This window comes from Phalacrocorax carbo, chromosome 6, assembly GCF_963921805.1.
Source record: "Phalacrocorax carbo chromosome 6, bPhaCar2.1, whole genome shotgun sequence".
NCBI lineage: Eukaryota > Metazoa > Chordata > Aves > Suliformes > Phalacrocoracidae > Phalacrocorax > Phalacrocorax carbo.
The window spans coordinates 15,523,959-15,544,073 of NC_087518.1; the positions used below are offsets into that span (position 1 = coordinate 15,523,959).

Below are 20,115 nucleotides of genomic sequence, written 5' to 3' on the forward strand. Positions count from 1 at the left end.
TAACACCAATGTGTATATGTATACAATTCTTAGACATATGAAGGACCAAAACAAGAAGGTTGCCAATCTGAAGCACAATCAGCAAATGGAGAAAAAGAAGAATGCACAGTTGTTGGAAGAAGTTCGTAGACGAGAGGACAATATGACTGACAACTCTCAACATTTACAAGTGAGTTTATTTTTCAATTGTGTTTTAAAACCACCAAAGAAAGTACATCTTTGTTTTGCTGTATGTCCTCCAGGATGTATTTCACTGTGTTTCTTCCCACAAATAGCTGATAGCTCTCTCCTTTCCTACCAGAGGATGCACTACTGACTTCAGTTGCACCCATGAAATATTTAATATTTAGGGTGAGGAGAAAACCATTAGAATCTTAAGCCTTCTCATCACAAAGGCTGTATTCTACTTACAAGCAGGCAAGTCATTATAGCTTGTTTTGAGGAGAGTCAGAAAACAGGAGGATAATTATCCGTTCTGTATTCTATTTCTGTGCTGGCCACAGCATTATATCCACAAGCCATAGTGAGGTTATGTAGCATGGTTATCAATGTTCAGCATGTTTGAATATCAAAAAACAGCCTGCTGTGATTTCCTCCCCTCCCACCCCTGGGGAGACATTTACATATCCAGGTGATTAGCTCTGTAAAGTACAATTTAGTTTTTCAAGAGCATTCAAATGTATAACAGAAATTTCTCCGTATTTTCCAGTGTGGTGATTGAATGCAATAGTATTTGAGACCCTTGAGCACCTTCCTGTTATATTTTTCTAGATGTAGCTCTTCTCATTAAATTCCACTGTCTGGGAGTGCAATTCTGTCTATATCAGCAGAGGTATCATCATCTGGTTGCATACTCAGATCATTTAATGAGTGTGATTCGATCTTATTAACTCTGTACATGCATATGTAGTGGGTTAAAAGGGTGAGGATAGATTTTGCTAACAGGGTATGGTGAATTTAGAATCCTCACCAGAGATAATCTTTATCTTATGTACTTAGATGTAACACAGAGGAGCACTGGAGACAGCTATGGCTGGCTGTTTTGTCAGATCTCTTATAATCATTACTGCACAGTTACTACATCAACAACATTTTTTCCTACAGTTGGAAAGAAAAGGTTCTGCTATATCTTCTTTTAGTTAAGATAGACTTTGAACCTTATTCTAGGTGAATTTCTACAGTTTGTAAGTTATTGAGCTTGGGCATTGAGATTTGAAAGATAGCTGATGTGGTTAAAGGATACATTACATACTAGGGAATTTGTATTAAAGACCACAAAACAAGTTTGATGCTTGACTTAAAAATAATTCTCTGAGATCTGACCATGAAAAACTATGAGGAGAAGTACTGATTTCTGTCAACATCATCAGTGTCTCCATATCAGTGTTTATAGGCAAGTCCCATTTATGGTGCAAAATATCAATTTTGCCTTGATCTGGTTAATATAGTGGGTTTCTATAAAACTTGTAATTGATGGAGTTTGACCTTCACATGCTTCATACAGTACTGTATTTCTCATGAGTTCCTATATGCAAAATGGAGAAATTAACACCACAAGTCTCTTCAGGCTTGTGTTGGTGAAACGATGTCAGAGTCAAGTTCAGCGAATGATACATTATATATGTATTGGTGTGTTGTTATGTATACTTTATAACCTCAGTCATTGCATACTGCATGTGGTATAGTAAGCAAGCCTTGTGAAATATTTGGTCTGACAATATGACATATCAAAATTAAATTTCAGTGTTCAGCAGCTGCTTGTAATTAATGTGATTCAGTAAAAAGAATATAGTAAAGCTTTATTTTTTCAGCATATTTTGGAAATCTATTAGAGTGGTGTGATCACAAGAGAACAGAAGTCATTCCTAGGGTCTTTGATATAACTGCTATACTTAAAGCTTTCAAGTCACGTGATAAGAATAGGTCTACCAAATAGAAGCAGCATGGCTGAATAGCCTGAATTTAGAAAGAAAAAACCTTGTCTGATGTATAGCTCTTCTGTGACACTCACTTGCTATAAAGCATTTACACGCTAAGAACAGTTTATGAAAACCAGGTAACTAAGAGCTGTTGTTTCTCCGTTACTATTCCTTAACATGTTAATATTTCAATATTATGTACTTCAACATATTACTTTGTGTAATGTATGTGTGTATGTGTTGTGGCCCCTTCTACACTTGCTGAGCTGCTGGGAAAGTGAAAAAGAGCATCCCAGCTGCTTCTGCCTGTCAGTAGGTGCTCTGCATTCCCAACTCTTCCTTCAGTAGCTGCAAGAACAACAGGAGGAAGTATTGGTTGTATGTACTGCTGGCATGCTGGAACAGCTAATCCTGCCTTCTCTGGCATAAGCAAAACAGGCAATCCGCTGCTTTCAACAGTTTGCTGCCATAACTAGTTGTTCTACATCTTGTGTCTAAAATATTTCCTCATTTCTTCCCATGCCTTTCTTAATTTGACCATTGTGTTCATGCAGGGCTGGATGTGTTCTCAGTTTGCTTCTTTTGTGAATTAGACTGGCTGTCACTGCATGGATCATGGAGGAGGCAAATCCACCTGAATGAAAAGGCAGTGTTTGACTTTACAGGTTGAGCCATAAAATACCTGAAGATGTGCAGTTGCAAACAGAAGTTTGACCCTACAGCACTATGATATGTTCAAGTAAATCCCTAAGGGAACAAAGTGAATAGAACGGGATGGAGAAAAGCTGCCAAGCCTGATGAACATATGGCAGGTTTTTCCTTCCCCAGCAAATTAAGATACAGATCTGCTTTGGTCTAGCAGGTACATGAGACAGACACCTTCAAGGGACCCTTTCCAAAATGGGCTTGATATGTGTCCCTCTATGATTGCTTCTTTCATAAGATTAAGGCAAGTAGGGTAGTGGTAGTATCTGGGGCTTTTTTTTTTTTTTTTTTTGTGTTCTTGTGAGGTAAATAAATTGTTATTCTCTGTGGAAGTTCCTTAGGGTTCGCTTTAGAAAATAAATGACAAAATTCAATTAAATTCATTGGTCTAGTAAAAGCTTATGATGCTACTTTTAAATCTAATGGAAACATGCCCCTTCCTCACATATTGGGAGCTTGAGGTTTCCCTATAATTGCAAGATTCAGGGAGCTTGTATTTCTTCTACATAAATGACACAGTGAACTTTGCAAGTAAAGCAAATAGTTCGACATTGAGTAAAGGAGGTAACATGATTCTGATGTGCCTTTATTCTGCTGACAGGAGAGTATTTGACTTCAAGTTTTTCACTGCTATGGTTTATTTGTTTTATATGTGTCAGGTAGTTACAAATATTAGATGAGAGCATCAAGTCATCTTCTTACAGGAATCTGGTACAGTAGGTGGAGGTGGTTGGCTGGTTAAAATTAAATTTCAGTTTATAAATAGTGTATAGAATTAATAAAATGTAACAGTAGAGATCTAAGGATTTAAGTAAGGCAGGATTTGTGGGGAGACACATGATGTGAGATATATCATATACTTTGAAAAAAAAGTTTCTGGGAGTAGTATGCAGCTGCTAATTAAAAATAAAATCAATTGGTATTTCAATAAATATTGAATTAATGTTTTAGTAAATCACAGGGATCTGACCACCTTTCCTTGTTACCGTTTATAATACCTTCTACTATGTTTAGTAGGAACACCCTATGTTTATAGGCATTTATAACACATAGTGCTATAGACGTGTCTATATTGTACGTGTTACATTTGTGAATGATGTATTGAGCTGTTAGGGTAAAATAGATTGTGTTTTTTGGCTAGCTGTGATAAACTGGCTATTGGCTAGCTGTGATAATCTCAGCTGACAGTTGAAGAGCAATTAGACTAGTCAAATTACATTTAATCCAGCCAAGTCACAATCCCTTCTGCAGAAGTGCTGGAAAAGATGTAATAAGAAAGCTAGTATAACTGTCCATGGACCATTCAGGGAGTCATTCAGGACGAACTGAAGCAATCAGTTGAAGTGTCATCCATCTTGTACAGCTCAGGTAGGGCCTGAAGCTCTACCCATTCAGTTGTTCGCTTGCTTTCTGGTACATTTGAAGACGTTCAGAAGTTTGTAGTTTCTCTAAAGCTTCAATAGTATGCAATAGTTCCTGAGGCTTGTAGCATCATGTACATCTGTGGCATTTTTCGCTATCTTTTCAGATAAAAGTCTCTCAAAGCTGGTTCATATCTTAGCATCAGTGCTTCCAGGTCAAGTTTGAGTCTCTGATGGCCCCATCTCAAAGCACTCCAGGACCACTGCTGTGAGGGAAAGTGCCCTGGGATGCCTGGGGAGGGAATTCACTTTAGTCTCCCTCAGCTATCAGCTGTAATTGTGAGTGATGCTTCAGGTGTGGTTTTGGGGGGTTATTTGGATTGCTGTAAAATTGGAAACATCAGGGAGCCAGACTTCAGATTAATTCTTGGGAATGAAGAATAGTTGTGAGGTTTTCTGCTTTTTCCTTCCACAAATCAAGGGCAGACCTGTGCAAATCTTGCCAAATGTGATGGTCATATATTACACAAAACATCACAGCAGGAGAGCTGGCCCTTGTACACTTTATCATGAAATTTTTTGAGAATGGTGTATCTAACATGCCTTCATTTTTCTCTCTTTTTTTTGTCTGTCTTAAAAAGATAAGCCTTTTTGAGAAATGTTGAGCTAAGAAATATACAGGTATCATGTCATATAGTTGTGTATAATTCCTCAAATCTCTTTGCAGGATCTTGAAATGTTATAGATGTGAGGCAAGTTTATTTCCTGAGATGTGTGTTTCTTGATTCTTGTATGGAACATCTTTGTTCCAGTAACACTGTTACCTCAATAGAACTGGCAAAGAAAAGATTTGCATATCACTGAGAACTTGAGTTGGTTGGGTTTCGATTTTGATTTTCAAACCTGCTGTAATAACAGCAACAAAAGTCCTTTATTTTCTCTAGAGTAAACAATAAGAATGTGTATGTAATAATATTCCCATAAGTCTCATCACATAGCCTCAAATGAAATTAAATGTACACTGTTGTCTCATTATACTTTTCATAAATGTGAAGTATCAATTTAATAAGTGAGTCAAACCTTATGGAATCATTTCTGTACTAAGTCCTGAAAAACTGCTCTGTGGAAACTTTGTGCAAACTGTTTGACACGTACATGTCACAAGAGAGGTGCAGGGATGAGTCTGAAAACAAAGTTTATAAAGTTTAATATCCTATTCTGCTCTGATCTACACAGCTTCTGGGTGTTTCCTCCTTTTCTTCTTGTGTTTCTGCTGGAAAAGTTTTTTACTCTCCTAACATTTTAAATGCTTGGGTTATTTGTCACAATTCTCTTTTAGGTAGCTTGGATTTTCTCTGGGCAGAAATCCATATGCTGAAGAGAGATATTTCACTACAAAGATTGTTTTTGAGTGAGGCAATGTGTAGCTCTCATTGATTTCAAATGCCATATACAGGCAGCTTGATCAGTGCTCTGAGCCTCAAGCACTGTGAAACAGATTGTGTACACATGTATATTTTCCAGGTGTAAATATCTAGCTTTTTAAAGAGTTGAACATGTCAGCCTTGGTTTGTCACTGGACATACTAATGCAAGGCAAGAATTCTAGGTTTTTGGTAGTTTCATACTGGCTGGAAATTTATTCTTAGATAGTGAATATAACATGATCAGGAGAATGTCCTATCAAAAGAGATAGAAAAACTGGGTAGTTAATATTACTGCTGTCTGATTTTTGCCATGTGAATATCTGTGGTGTCTTTACTAAAAGTAGCTCCCAAGAGATTTCACAGCTAGTCAGAGTCAATCCTTAACCTTGGATTTGTCTCTTTATTTTTCACTCTGTGCTTCAGCCTATAATTTTAATCTCCACAACAGTTCTGGAAATACAAAATATACTGAAGACAAAGCACATTGCCATATGTTATGCCTGTGTCTTTTGAAATAAAATAGAAGCATGGCCTAAACAAGGGGTATACCCGACATTCATTTATTATGATTTTTCTCGTACTGCAGTGTGTTTTGTACTACATTGTCTCAAAGTCTTTGAAACAACAGTATTAATAAAAAGAGGAAGCTAGAGAATGAGGTGAAGTCTTGCAAATAAAAATGAACAGAGCAGTGTAATCAGTTCAGAGGTAGAGGAAACAGTCATGACTGTTATGCAGACCTGCATTAATGTACATAGCTGACATAAGGCAGGAGAGAATTCATTGCATAAACACACAGCCTTGTGTGTGAAATACATATGTAGTGAGAAAACTCAACCTTTTAAGAGGTTAAGATCGTAAGTTATTGTATTAAAAATGAATTCTAGTTCAAGCATGCATCAAAAGGTGGACCTATACCTCTCTAGAAGGCTTTAATAATGCTGAGTGTTTAGGAGATTCTGTATGTTTCTGTTTCAGGAGGCTGGCCATTTTGTGGGGGAAGATCGAGATAAGATTGGGATTTTGCCTTTTACCCCATTCCTCTGATTTCCACATTGTGCATGTGTGATGAGTAGAACTGCTCCCTACTTCTCATTCAGTTGTGGGCAGAGGATAAGGGGAAATAGGTGACTGCTCTTGATTTTCCTTTCTCAGTATTATGAGCAATTAGAACACACAGATGAGATATGGTGGAGATAGACTTGTAGAAATATGTACAGAGGCAAGAGAAAGGATAAGGTATGGCCTGCAATGCTGTTCAAGATCTTACCTCTTGCTAAGACTTCTGCTGTCAGATACAAATATTTTGAAACAAAACCTGGGTTTTTTGCAAGTCTATGTAAGAATCAGCTGCAACAAGTCTTTCAGTCTTTTTGTAAGTTAAAAAAGAATCATAAGGGTTTGGAATCAGCTCAGTGACAAATTTGGGGGATGGGATAAGCTACAGCTAGAATCAAGTTCTCCCTTTAAAGCTTCCATGGACTTGTTTGTGGAAAATACAGAATAGAAACTTATTGTTATGGTTTTAGTGAGTTAGAAACGTATTCTACCAGAACTTTTTGACAATTAAAGCAGAAGCTTAATGATGCTTCTGACATCTAAGACTGAAGACGGTGATGGTCTTGCGTTGTAGATGTCCTATTTAATATTGGAGCTCATGCAGAAATATTCTCAACAACAAGCTTATTTCCAAAGTTTCACACTAAATTGTAATTTTTTTCACTGGCTTCATTTGTTCAAGCTGTTGCAAATACTTTTTAACAAGTAAGTTGATTTCAAGTGCAAGTGAGCAATTTTTAAAATTTTTTTATAAGTTTTCCATATGTAGTCTATTATGTTAATGGACTAACATATGAAGAAACATGGAAGTCTACTTTATGCTAGTTTTCTGTAACACATCTACAGAATTCTCTTCAGTTTATTGTTTGAAAACTAAGATGATATGTTCTTTTATGCTTCTCCTTTCAAACGATACATTCCTTGGAGACTGTAAAATTTCGTCTTTGAGTGGTTAAGCTGAAGTTTGGGTACATATTAAATAGTTTTACGCTTATAAAGCAAGAGTTATGCACTAGTAGGTTACCCAGTTGTGTGCATTAGTGATATGTTCATGGGTACTTCCTTTGGCATTTCTCTGCTTCTCTAATTATAGCTGGATTTTGCCAAGATAGAGTGTAGGTAATAACTACAACCTCAAAATGTCCAGCCTTCAGCAAAATGTACAGCTTATTATAAATTTCGCACAGTTCAGGGAACTTTTTTCCCTTGTGAATATCTAGGAAAAAGAGCAGGCATTGCATTTGCTTATAGCAGTCATTTTCATGTAGCTGAACATAATTTTTTAATAGGCATTTTGAAAAAGTAGGATTTAACAAAACTATCTTTTCTGTGATGCACTGATAACCAATTTGTAAAAAAAAATCTTTGAGTGGAGACTAAGGCAGCAGGTAATAGAAAAAATAAATAACCTTGTGATGTTGTAGTGCAATATATTAAAAAGTGATTACCAGATTAGAAGTGCATACTTGGAAAAATCAGACTAATCAAATTCAAACAGATGTAAGACTTTTGAAGACACGGCTAGTATACTTATCTTCAGATTTCCAACATAATATAAATATAAATTCAGATTGTAAACATGGATGGACATTTAGGAATTTTCTTTCCTTGGCCTGTGGAAGTTCCATAAGTTGTGGATAAATTCCATATGTGTTGCTGAAACGTGTGTTGAACTTCAGCCAGTAGTTTAAGATTATATTGAAGAAAATATTTCTAAAAGGTTTCAGATGAAGAAAAGTATTTGAGAGTCTACAGAGGGCAGCAAGGTTGATTGGTAGGTCTGAGGATCAATACCAGAAGTGGCTTTTTTTCTTTGGGGATTTACTTTGACATTTGTTTTCACTGTGTGGTATAATCCCCAGAAGCCCGAACTACTCTTGTTATAAAATGTCCCTATAGACAATCTGTGAAAATCGCACTTGAAGGTCAGTTTCTACTAGACTCAGTGTCTCTTAAATACTTTTTTCCTTTGTCATAATTGGTAGGCTGACGGAAGTGACTCAGTGTTCTGTGCCACGTTGTTCCAATCAGCCGTAATATATTAAAAAAGTGGGTAAAACATTATCACTACAAGCGCAGAATGTGATTGTCATGTCTTTTCTTTTGTCTAGAATATTACATTGTATGAGTGTGTATAAAATAACCTGAATTTTACTCTTAGAAATATCCCAGTTCATTACTTTTGGATTTTTAAGCAAGTAGACAGTATTATAGAACTTATATATATAATTATTAATACAATCTTTGCACTATTCCAAGGACTTCTAGAGCATCCCATATCAGAAAGTCTGAATACTGACTTTCTCACCTTTCTCAGTTTCTACAGTTAAGTCAAACATAATGTTTTTCAGTGTTGTCTAAGTAATATTAATTCACTGACTTCAACACCCAAGAATAAAAACTTGAAATCCTGATTTTTCCAACAAAGTTAAATTTGTGTATTTTAATATAATTGTTTTGAAATCTGTGAACTGCAATTATTGACAAGTATTTTATGTTTAGATTAAATAAGTTATTTCTACTATGTGCTTTAATAAAAGCACCTTGTTAGTTGAAAAGGGCATATATGGCAAGACACTGGAAGAAAAAGATCCTGTTGCAAAAAACAAAACTGCAACAATAGGAAACAGGAAAAATTCAACGTGATACACCACTTTTTTTTTCTCCCCCTCAATATTTATGTAATAACTCACACATGTGGGACTCCTGTAGTCTCCAGGGGGCAATCACATTCAACATGCATCAAAAGAAATAGTTCAGTTAAACCAACTCTCCCTACCCAGCAATAATTACCACAGGTTTACACTGAGATATAGTTGCAAAAGGTTAGTCAGTAGGGCATCTGCAAATCAAGTCATATGTCAACTCTACATCAATAACCTCATTATAATAGATGTTAGTATTTCAGCACATGACTGTCCAATACAGCATTCCATGTATAGTTCATTTTTAACTTTTACATTGACTTATAGCTTGTCTAATATTTTACTAACTTATGTATTTAAACACTCTGTATTACATAAATTATAATCAATGACAAAACAATGATTTAGATTGAAATTCTGCAAAGTGAAATTGCAATAAAATGTCTGACCCTATTTGTTTAGCTGTCTTCAATATAAGATGAATATAGCAGGTTTAACCCTGTAATATAAAAGCAGTGTAACGGAAATTTGTATCAGCATAGATTTTCCAATTTAGTAATTGCTTAAAAATGTTACCTATACGTTTTTTTATTTCCAGTTTGCACAAATGGAAGCTGTTTTCCTATGTATAAATTAGCAAAAAAGTAGTCATATTCTAGAAACACAACTGATTAGCTAAATTCTATGCAAACTATGTATCTATATACCCTGTTATATGCACAGCTTATCCATGGGCTATAATATTTTTTTGCTGAAAGCTTGATAGGCTGGATAAAAATATAAAAATGTTTTCAAAAATCTTCTTGTGGTCTGCATTGAGCTCAGATTTCTAGCTAGTTTCATAATTTGGTCTTGTTGTATTAATAATTTTGTAACCAGTGCTAGCTATTGCTGCTGTTTGTCACTCTCCATAGATCATTTTGAATAGCATGCAAGTCTGGTACTAATACATCTAGTCAGTAACAGAAGTTCTGCCTGAGGTAAGCCTAAGTAGAATTATTTTGGTTGGTTGCTAATAAGCCAGATTTATACCATTTATCTTCTCATTACAAGTGTTCTGTAATAGCCTTATACACTATTACTTACAGACTGCCTCGTGTTACAGACTCAAAAGAGAAGGGAGATGAAGGTGCTTCTTTACATAATCTTGTCTAGAACACTTTTACCTAGGAAAGTTTTCTTAAAATTATTTATTGTAAATGCATCTTTGCTTTGAGAAGCTTTCATGTGATAGATTTCATTAGAAGATTTTGGGACCAAATTTCACTGTTATACTTTGCCAACTTCTTATTTTGAATTGTTTGGTTTTAGTTGGGTGGAATTTAGCGAGCAAAATTTGTGATGGTAGAAGAGATAAGCCAGGGAAAATGGAGATGATTTTCGAATCTCAAGCTGAATCATCACCTTGTGGAGTTAAAGAAAAAATACTTTACTTCTAATTTAAAGTGTGTGATCAGATTAAACCCAATTCAAAACAAACAGGTATTGGCCACCTACTGAAATTTGTAGTTGTAGTCAGATATTGACTTTTTAACCATGGAAGTATGAGAGTAAATTCTTAATATTTCAGGTTCGTAGATGTTTTGCAACACATGCAAGTTAAAACAGTATGCACAGGCTGCCAGAAGATACTCATTTGTGACTGAAGGTAAAGGTAAAACTTTTAGTCTTCAGTTAAGAAACCACACATTTGACATAGCATACTTTAGTAATAGATCTCATACTATTTTACAGAATAGAGCTATAACAAAGAAAGAAACTGAGGTATTGAAAGAAACTGAGGCATAAGGAATTAAGGTTACGTGTGCTGTGTCCCAGATGGCTGATGGCACCATTGAGAGGCATAGACTTAGTCTATCCAGTATTCCATTTACTGGTCTGAGCTCTTAACTGATAAGGTTTTTGAAGTGATGTGTTACTCATGATCATAAAAATGTTTGCTAATGAATTGCTACTGAATGAGGTACTTAGTGCAGGTAAATTTGATATAGTTTTTGGTCCAGTGAGCAATCAGAAGATTGGTCTTCAGCATATGAAAGACGAGGAAGACTACTTATCACATTAACTATTTTGCAACAACTAGGCAGTTTTACTAGTGCCTTGCTTCTCTGTGGATGGTATAACACCTGTATATGAAGAAAAAGAAAAGAATACTGACATTTGCAGTTCAGATTTCTTTTACAATGGATTCAGCTTGTTTTTTTTTTTTTTTTTAATGTGGATTATCAAGATAATCAGATGATTCAACAACAAACACCGGAGTGCAGTATATTAAATTTTATCGAAGGCTGATGTTTATCTGTTCTTTCAAGTTACACCTAGGGTCCTTACTGCCTTAACAAGCATTTCTTTGATCCTCTACCTCTGTTTGTATTTTTCCATTTCTCTTTTTCCTTGGGAAAACAGTCTGTTCAGCCTTCTGCAGCTGAAAAAGACTCCTTCCCTAGAAACACCTTGGAGAAAACCTGATAAGTGATGGGTATTGTTGAAGTCCCAATGTTTTCACTAAATAAATGTATTAATACAATTGGAATTTTTTTCTGTGACACCTTTCATAATTTTCAATAGGTAAAAATAAACTTAATTTAAAATATTAGTTTGATGTAGATGAACTATGAAAATGTTAACTTTGAATCTTACACACTGAAACTATGCACAGAATGCAGATTTTTTTTTCTGTTGCCTTCTAAAAATACATTTTGAGTTATTCTTTGTATTACTGTGGATATTTTAGTGACGTGAATTAGAAATGCTTTTACAAATGCATTTGTTCTTTAGTGGGGTGGAGTTTTTTTAAGCAATATTATTTGGTATCAGCCAGTCATGTTTCTTTTCACAGTTGCATATTGGCATAATGAAAGAAGCATTTTACACCTACTCTTCAGCTGTCACATACCTTTGTCATATTGAGAACTATCATAATTTATCCATCTAGAAGCTATGACAAAGATAAAAGCCAGGTGTATGTGATTGCACCTCCCCTCTTTTTTTTTTTTAAACTTCAAAAGGACATTGTAACAATGTGAACAGTGTGTCACATGAGTGCTATAGTCCCTTTGTTTTGAAGAAAGAATTTTGTGTTTTCCTGCATATGGGGTGAATTCCTGGCTCTAGTAAAGTTAATGGGAATTTTGCCACTGCCTTGTCTGACAAAGATTTCTCACATGAAGAGAAAAATAATTTAAAAACCCCTCTACAGACAAAAAATAAACTTAAAAGGTCATTGAGAAAGCAGATCTCAAGTAAAAATGGAACCAGGCCATTGTCATTCATCATTTACATCTGATCTGTTGATGGGAGCTGTAATTTGTGAGAAAGTCCTTCCACTGTCAGCTGCAAGGTTTGTCAAGATTGGCTTTTCTGTCTGGGTGTTCGTTTATAAGAACATTGGGCTGCCAAGTCCAAACAAATATCATTACTTCTCTTAATACAGACATTAGAAAAGAGCGCTAGAAGGCATAGACATCAATCCTGCATAATGGCTTTGTTCATCTTTTTCTTATGAAACTGATAAACACTAAAATAATTAGTGATATAAGCAGGATAACTAGTATCTTAAACTTCCCTTTTGTATCTTTTCTCTAAATCTGAAATAAGCATATCACAAGAATACTAGAAAACTAGCATATAAAGCATCACCAAATAGCTTCCTACCTAGAAAACCTTGCTGTGTATTTGTTCATGGGGTACCTGGATGAAGGTATCATAAATCCATTGTGGAAGGATATGAATAACTAACTATACTTAGCTGCCTGACATAAGCAAACTTGTGTATTTTTGGTTCTCTAAGATGCTCTATTCCATTTTTCAACTGCAAATTACATTCTTTCCTTACTGAATTGAAATGTGTATAAATCCCCTATTAAATTAAAACACATATTAAATTACCTAGCAGACAGTCAGGTGAAATAATTTATCTCATATCCTGAAAATGTTTATTAAAAGCTAAAAGATAAAGTTTCATATAATTGTTGTCCTGGATGATCCCATGAATTGTGATTTCCCCATTCACTTTGCTGTGGTACTTTGAAAAGACAGGACATTAAAAAATACATGTAAAGACATTTGAAGAATATTTATTTCTGCAAATTCCCAGTGCAGAATTATCCTGCAGTAGCACTCTGCTAGTCATAGTAAGGGAAGTAGGGACCATGCATAATCATTTTGATACTAATGTGGTTCATGGTAATGAGATAAGCTGCAGCTGAAGTTGGAGGGGATCCAGGAGGCAGGACTGGGGATAGGAGTGGGCACAGGTGCTCCCACAGCATGGCTGGGCCTGAGGGCCCAGGGCTGCGCTGAGATCGAGGTCCAGGACCTGTAGGCAGGGGATGGGGAAGGCCCCAGGTGATGCCAGTCAGGGCCATTAAGGCTGGTTGGTGCCCTCAGGGCCCTACCCCTAGCCTTTCTAGTCCCATGGAGCCTCATGGAACTCTGGGCTCTTGAGAGATCTGGCTGTGAAGTGACCTGTTTGCCATGGGGTGTCAGCAGGCTCTTTCAGGGGACAGCAAGGTGGCACAGGGGGCTTGGAGCTGGGTCAGCATCATAGCAGGGACACAGCTCAGGAGCCTGCAGCTGGTGCAGGGGAGTTAGTGTTGAGGCTGCTAGGTACCAGGAGCAGGAGGGCCACCTAGGCACTGGCTGTGCCCTTGGCAGCTGGTCCACTCCCACAGGATCTCAGTGTAGTGGGCAGAGCTGTCAGCAGGGTCATCTGCACATGACTGGTGATGAACAGGGTCCAAGGGCCATTGGGGAACCCTGTCTGGAGGAGCAGGAGATGGGACCAGAGGCCTGACTAGGGACAATGGTCTGCCATGTACCCTTCAGGTCCACTCATGAGATAAGGTACCACAACTGAGGGCTGACCTCTGTCCAGGGGACAGGGTTGGAAACTAGTAAACCTACAACACAGTTCTAGCAGATAACTGGTATATTGCATAAACTGTTTTCTTCACTTTACTGTTGGTTTGAGTAAGTTATTTTATACAGAAAAGCTTAAGAAAAAAAAAGAGTAAGAATCCTTCAGTCTGTAAGGGGAAGTGACTTTCTGGAGCCTCTGTATGTCCTTTCCTCTGTCTGTCTCCACTCTTAATATTTTAGCCATGTGGTGCCTACCAGAAATACCCTGTACCACTGAGGTTATATCTCAGTTGGAAACATCACCCAAATACAAAGCAAAAGCCTCAAGATTAAAAAGGGAACATTTTACATAAAAGCAATTCTTTAATTTAATATAGTTGAATAGTAATCATTCAATTAAACCTTTTTAAGTAATTGAAGTATTACTATATGGTGTATTTGTTTTCCTTATCTTTTACAATGAAGAGCTATTGGATTAATATTTCAACCTTGAATTTCTGAGAAAGGAATAAATAGTTTAAATGGGTAGTCTTTAAAATCTGTGCTTGTGTTAGACTGCAACTACAGTAGATTTTGTTAAAGGATACAGGCATAAGTGCCGCCTCTTCATTTAAAACGGCTTTCTTACAGTCCTGAATATGCATCACCAAAGTTCATATATAAGTGTAGCTTTGCCCTCTCATGCCCAGTGGTTGGAGTATGTAATGTTAATTTTAATGCAGTAAACTGCTGGTGGGTAGACTTAATTGCATATGTTGAAAATGATGTACACAGGTACCTTGAAGCATTCTGCTTCTGGTTCTCTTGCACTTTTTCCTTGTGAAAGGAAAATTTATGTTTTGATAACACAAGATATTGTTGTGTAGTTACGAGAAACTAGAAAACTGCGGTTTCAAAATTTTTAAAGATGTACTCCTTCCTTTCCCTGATGTAATAATACATTTACATATTCATTTTAAAGGTGTTTTTTCTTGCTCCTGTTCCAGGATTAATGCTGTAATTACACTGTTTGGTGCACATGTATTAAATTCTCCTTCATAGGTTATACCACATGTGCAGCAGGACCATCTGTCCTCTAACCCAGATATGGACACAGGAAGTCTAAACCTGTCTGTCTCCTCTAGCAAGGTTCTGAAGACTCTGGTGTATCTGACAGGGTGTGTGTTTTGTTGTCTTTTTTTTTTTTAGTATTTCCTTTTTTATCTTCAAATTTATTGTTCCCAAGACTAGTTCTTGAGTAAAAAACAGCTGGTCTCATGTTTCATATAGTGATTGAAGGTCAGTAAATCAGGCAGATTGTAACTATAGCATTTGTGCTTTAAAGGAAAGCATAATAAATTATTTATTAATATTTATAAATATTATAAATAATAAATTCAATGACCTAGTAATAAAGGACTTAAGTGTTGAGCACGCTGCAAAATAGCTCAGTATTTTCCTGAAAATTTGAGATGTTTAGCTCTGACTATATATTCAAAAGGAAAAAAGAACTTTTCCACTAACTCTTTAATGTAATAATTGAACAAAATCTGAGTCAAGCTAGGACCTTAATAAGAATATGTGGGCTTACATATACTAATATGAATCCTGAATGCCATGAATTTATTTGTCTTTAATAAATTATGTAAACTACTTCCATACATGCAGAAGTTGTAAATTGTGTAAAAAAGAAAAGGGCTTTTGTGTGTGTGTGTTCTGGAAAGAATCTCTCTTTGGTAGAATTAATATTTGAAATATGAACAAATAGAATTCTGCTTAAGAGAACATGACTTTTCTGAGGCTTTTAGTCTCAGTCATGTTCAGTATCCTGAATTGCTGAATTTTGAATTTTTTATCTGAAGTATTTTGAATTCGAATATTGCTATTACATTTTTTTCTGCAGTCTGAAAATTTTGTCCAATATTGAAAGTATCTAAATCTAAAATTTGACCCAATTTGGATTTTCATATTTGTGTTTTATGTATATAAAAGGTAGTATTTATTCCTCTACACTTTCTCAGCTATGTAGTTTTGTCAAAATTTCATTAACATTCACATAAAGCCTTGTCTTTATTGTTCATATCTTTTAAATGATCAAAATATCTTTATGTATGTTGGCAGTATGATGTCTTCATATTCAGTCTTGATTCCCAGTGCTGAATACCCAAGGAATTTTTTTAATTAACAGTCAACACATTCTCATTCTTCATAGACCACTGCAACATCCTTGACACATGCCCCATTCAGAGAACCTTTCAAGTTCTCTTTTTTCCTTGCTGTAAATGAAGTTTCACAATTAATGAGGTAAAGCTGGAAAGCAAGCAAAATGCAGCTTATGTTGTCAAATGCAGTACAGCTGTGGTGATTACTGCTGAAATTAACTGCTGATACTATACTCTCTGTACTTGTTTAGTATTTTCAGTCAAATAAATAAATTGAATATTAGCCTGTGCTGATTAAAGAAAATGAAATTGAAACCTGGTTTAAAAACCAGGGACTGAGAATGATGCTGTATTGGCTGACATTTTACATGACTCACTACATATGCTGGAACTACAAGAACCAAGAAATACATTGTATCTGTTTAAAAAAAAAAAAAAAGGGAAACTGCACAAAAATAAGGAAGTTGGTTTAAAAAAATTTAAAAGGACAGAGAAAGGAGCAAAAGCTTTACAGGCATCATGAAGGCTATTTGAAGGAAATTATATTGGCTCAGAGGAAATGGATACCAACTATCAAAAAATACTTTGGGAAGACCAAATGGAAACCAGCATAGTTAAACAGCAGGATAAAGGAAGCTATCAAAAGCAAAAAAAAAAAAATCTTTCAAACAACTGAAATTTGTCCAGTTGAGAAAAACAGAATCATAAAACCTGGCAAGTAAAATTTGAAAAGCACAAATAGGCAGACCATGAAATGCATGAAGCACAATAAGGAGTAAGTAATGAAATGCATTCAAACTAGTAATTTTCCAATGTGTCAGAAGGCGGAAGCCTGCCAGATCATCTCTAGAGCCAAAGATAATCAAGACACATAAAGAGTGCTTTCAGAAAATAAGGTCATGAGGTCAAAAAAATGAAAGAAATTTCTTTCTCCTGTGTTCACAGAAGAGGAGCTTGGGTAGTTTCTGCTTCTGGAACTCCTTTTTATGGGCAAAGTCTTGGAAGATTTATCTCGGAGTGAGGCTACAGTAGAAGAGATTGCGTAACAGTTACCAAAATTAACAATGCCATCATCATCATAGGATCAATGGATCAGAGCATAATTCAGGTTGAAAGGGACCTCAAAGCAGCCATCACGTTCAACGTCTTGTTCAAAGCAGGGTGAGCTTGTGGTCAGGCCAAGTTGCTGTCAGATCCAAGTAGTTTTCATTCTAAACTTCTTGGAAATTAGAGGTGAAATATGTGAATTTATAACTCAGGTGTATAACCTGCATAAATTTTCATTTTTACCAGAGGACTGGAAGGTGACTAATGTGACATCTGTTTCTAAAAACGGTACCAGGTAAGTTTTGGGAAACTACCTCTGCATATGACATCTGTATTGGACAAATCAAGAGAACTTGTTTTAAAAATTGTAGAATTAGTGGGGCACATGGCTAAACATGGTATGTTGGTGAAGAGGCAAAGTGCCATTCCTAAAATTAAGTCCTTCCTCATGAGTTCAAGTCATGATATTTTTCAAAAGTCCCATAAGAATCTGTGTTGTGACTGTCCAGTGTGTTTTTAAAAGGCCTGGCAAAGAAAGTGAATAGTTTAATGAAATTTGGTATCATCCAGTCCAAGACCAAGGATTGTTTATTTGATTGTGCATCCCTACAAACTCATAGGAAACTGGATAGTATTTTAAAACAAAACAAAACAAAACAAAAACCAAACGCAACCTTCACAGAATAAGCAAGCCATTATGAAGCTATGTAATCATGTTACTAAATGCAGTACTGATGGGAAAAAGTTTAAATGTTACAGGGAAGAGTGTAGTGAAAGAGCTTATGCAGAACAGAAAAGAACATTTTGGCAAACGTGGGCTGATTTATGATGGTAGGAGGAACTCTGTGGGTTTGCATGGTTTTGACCCTAAACCTGCAAAAATATGTTGGATTTGGCAATGTTTCACTTGGAGTTTTTGGCTTCCTTTAAGCCCAGAAGTCAAAGCAACATTTGGGATATGAACCAAAGCCAAAGAAAAGGTTTGGATGAACCATACATACCATAACAGCCAAGTTTCACACAAGTCTAATTATCATAATGGTTTTCCCCTTGCTTTGTTTCTTTACACATTTTTCCAGAGCTGCTTTTCTATTTCTGAATCTTAATGGATAGGAGTCTCTATACCCAATAAAAGTCTTTTTACTCTGTGTGCATAAGGAGATGAAAAATGGGAGTTGAGATGTTTTGTGTCTCATTTTTGTATTACAGCAAGGTTGTAGATACCATCTGAAATGATGAGATGTCTGCATGTCCATTTTGGAAATATTTTATTTTGTTTCTTTGGTGGAAGTGATAATGTTAGATACTTGGCCTTCGTTGTGTGTTTCAGAATATGAAATGTCGTAATTAAGACATCCAAAACACTGAACAGTTTAAGAAAAGGATGTAGTTTGGCTTCTTTCTACCACTTATTAACAAGTATCTCTTAAATTCTGGTAATGTAAATACCACTTTCCATGGAGACAGCCATGCCTGTACAGTAAATGGTGCATGTTCTGCATCTCATTTGGATCTCATGAAACTGCGGGATACGATATGTTCAAGCTGCTGGTCTGAGAAAATGTCTCAAATCCATAGTCTTTGTATGCACATCAGACACTATACATATGGTAAATGATAAACATACCATATGGGATTTGTGAAGTTAAGACTATCAAATTCCTCCCCCATTATTTTTTTTTCTTACATTGTATGGTCAAATCAAAACCATATTATTCTTCATGTTATTAAGGGGTTATGTTTGTGGCCCCATTTATAAGGTTACAAAACTGATCACGCTTTAAGCTTTCCTTTGGCCTAAAAATTTTCCTGGTTACACTCAGGTTGTCATTTAAAAAAAAATGGGGGTGTGTGTGTATGGAGTTTAAAGAAGTTCGGCCAATTTTTGAATTATAGAGTTCTGAAAACTTCATGTGTAACCTTAGGCAAATACTAAAGCCCCAAAAAGCTGAGTTTAAAGTTCATTTTGAAAACTTAGTTTTCCAGAATTTTATTGTATGTATTGTGAAGATATCCACAATCTGGAAGAGACTGTTTCCAGATATCTGGAAAGAATAGTTGCAGTCCTGACAATATTGCAACTATATATGCAGTTTCATGATAGTTTTATTTTTTATGTTGGCTTTGTACACTTAATAACTTAGTATCCTCAGCTGAACTGTCAAGTGTTCATCTAAATATTGTAAATTTAGTATCCTCCTCTTCACTTCCTTTCACATGGCAAAATTCTTCTAATCTTACCTCAAAACTCAAAATTAGTTAAAATGAAAGCGGAAAAGCAGTGACCACAGTCAACTATGGCAATAGGAACCTGTGGGTACTAGGGGAGGAACTAGAAAACAAAGCTCCTTGAAGGGAGCGGAAGAAACATAGATTTTGTTAATCTGAATGCTGCATAACCAACCTAATTTTTCTTTTGCTTCTTGTTTTGTAAGCAAGGACTGTATATCCTGAGTGCATTGGAATGCAGCTCTCTTATTGTGTCCCCTTCCCATGGTAAGTCAATAGCTGAAACAGATTAGGGAGAAAGCGTCTTTCATGCTACATACATCTCTGTGGTTGAACTTGTTCTGTAGCTTAGTGTAGACTTCCCGCCTCCCGCTTTTTGGAGGGGATGAGGGGGTGGGGAAGGTCCCAGTAGGTTTTTGCTACAACTAAGAATAAAAAAGCTGGAAATATGTTTTCTTTGATGTCCCTCTGTTAGATTTTCTAAGTGAAGATTAGTTTTTAAGCAAAAGTTCTGTGTGGAATTAGTAAGAAGTAGGGATATGGCTGGGTAGTGCTTGTTACATGTGCAATGTATAGCTATTTCTTTCCATGAAGATGCTACAGGTTTTTCTTCTAGACATGTCACACTGAAGTATATGTGGAAAAAAGTTATATTCCACCCTTATTTTTTGTCCTCTCAACATTCCATTCTCCAGGGGCAGGCAGCAGACAGAAAGTTCTGCA

At 36.0% G+C, this 20,115-nt stretch overlaps 1 protein-coding gene across 2 annotated transcripts in view; it reads left to right on the top strand.

The window, feature by feature from the left end:
• Positions 1–20,115, top strand: part of ERC2 (ELKS/RAB6-interacting/CAST family member 2) — a 535,854-nt gene that overhangs the window by 253,650 nt on the left and 262,089 nt on the right. For both annotated transcript variants that reach the window (XM_064453879.1, XM_064453878.1), the window contains exon 12: positions 34–169. In XM_064453879.1, the coding sequence (XP_064309949.1) occupies positions 34–169 (136 nt within the window). The remainder of the gene's footprint in view (positions 1–33; positions 170–20,115) is intronic.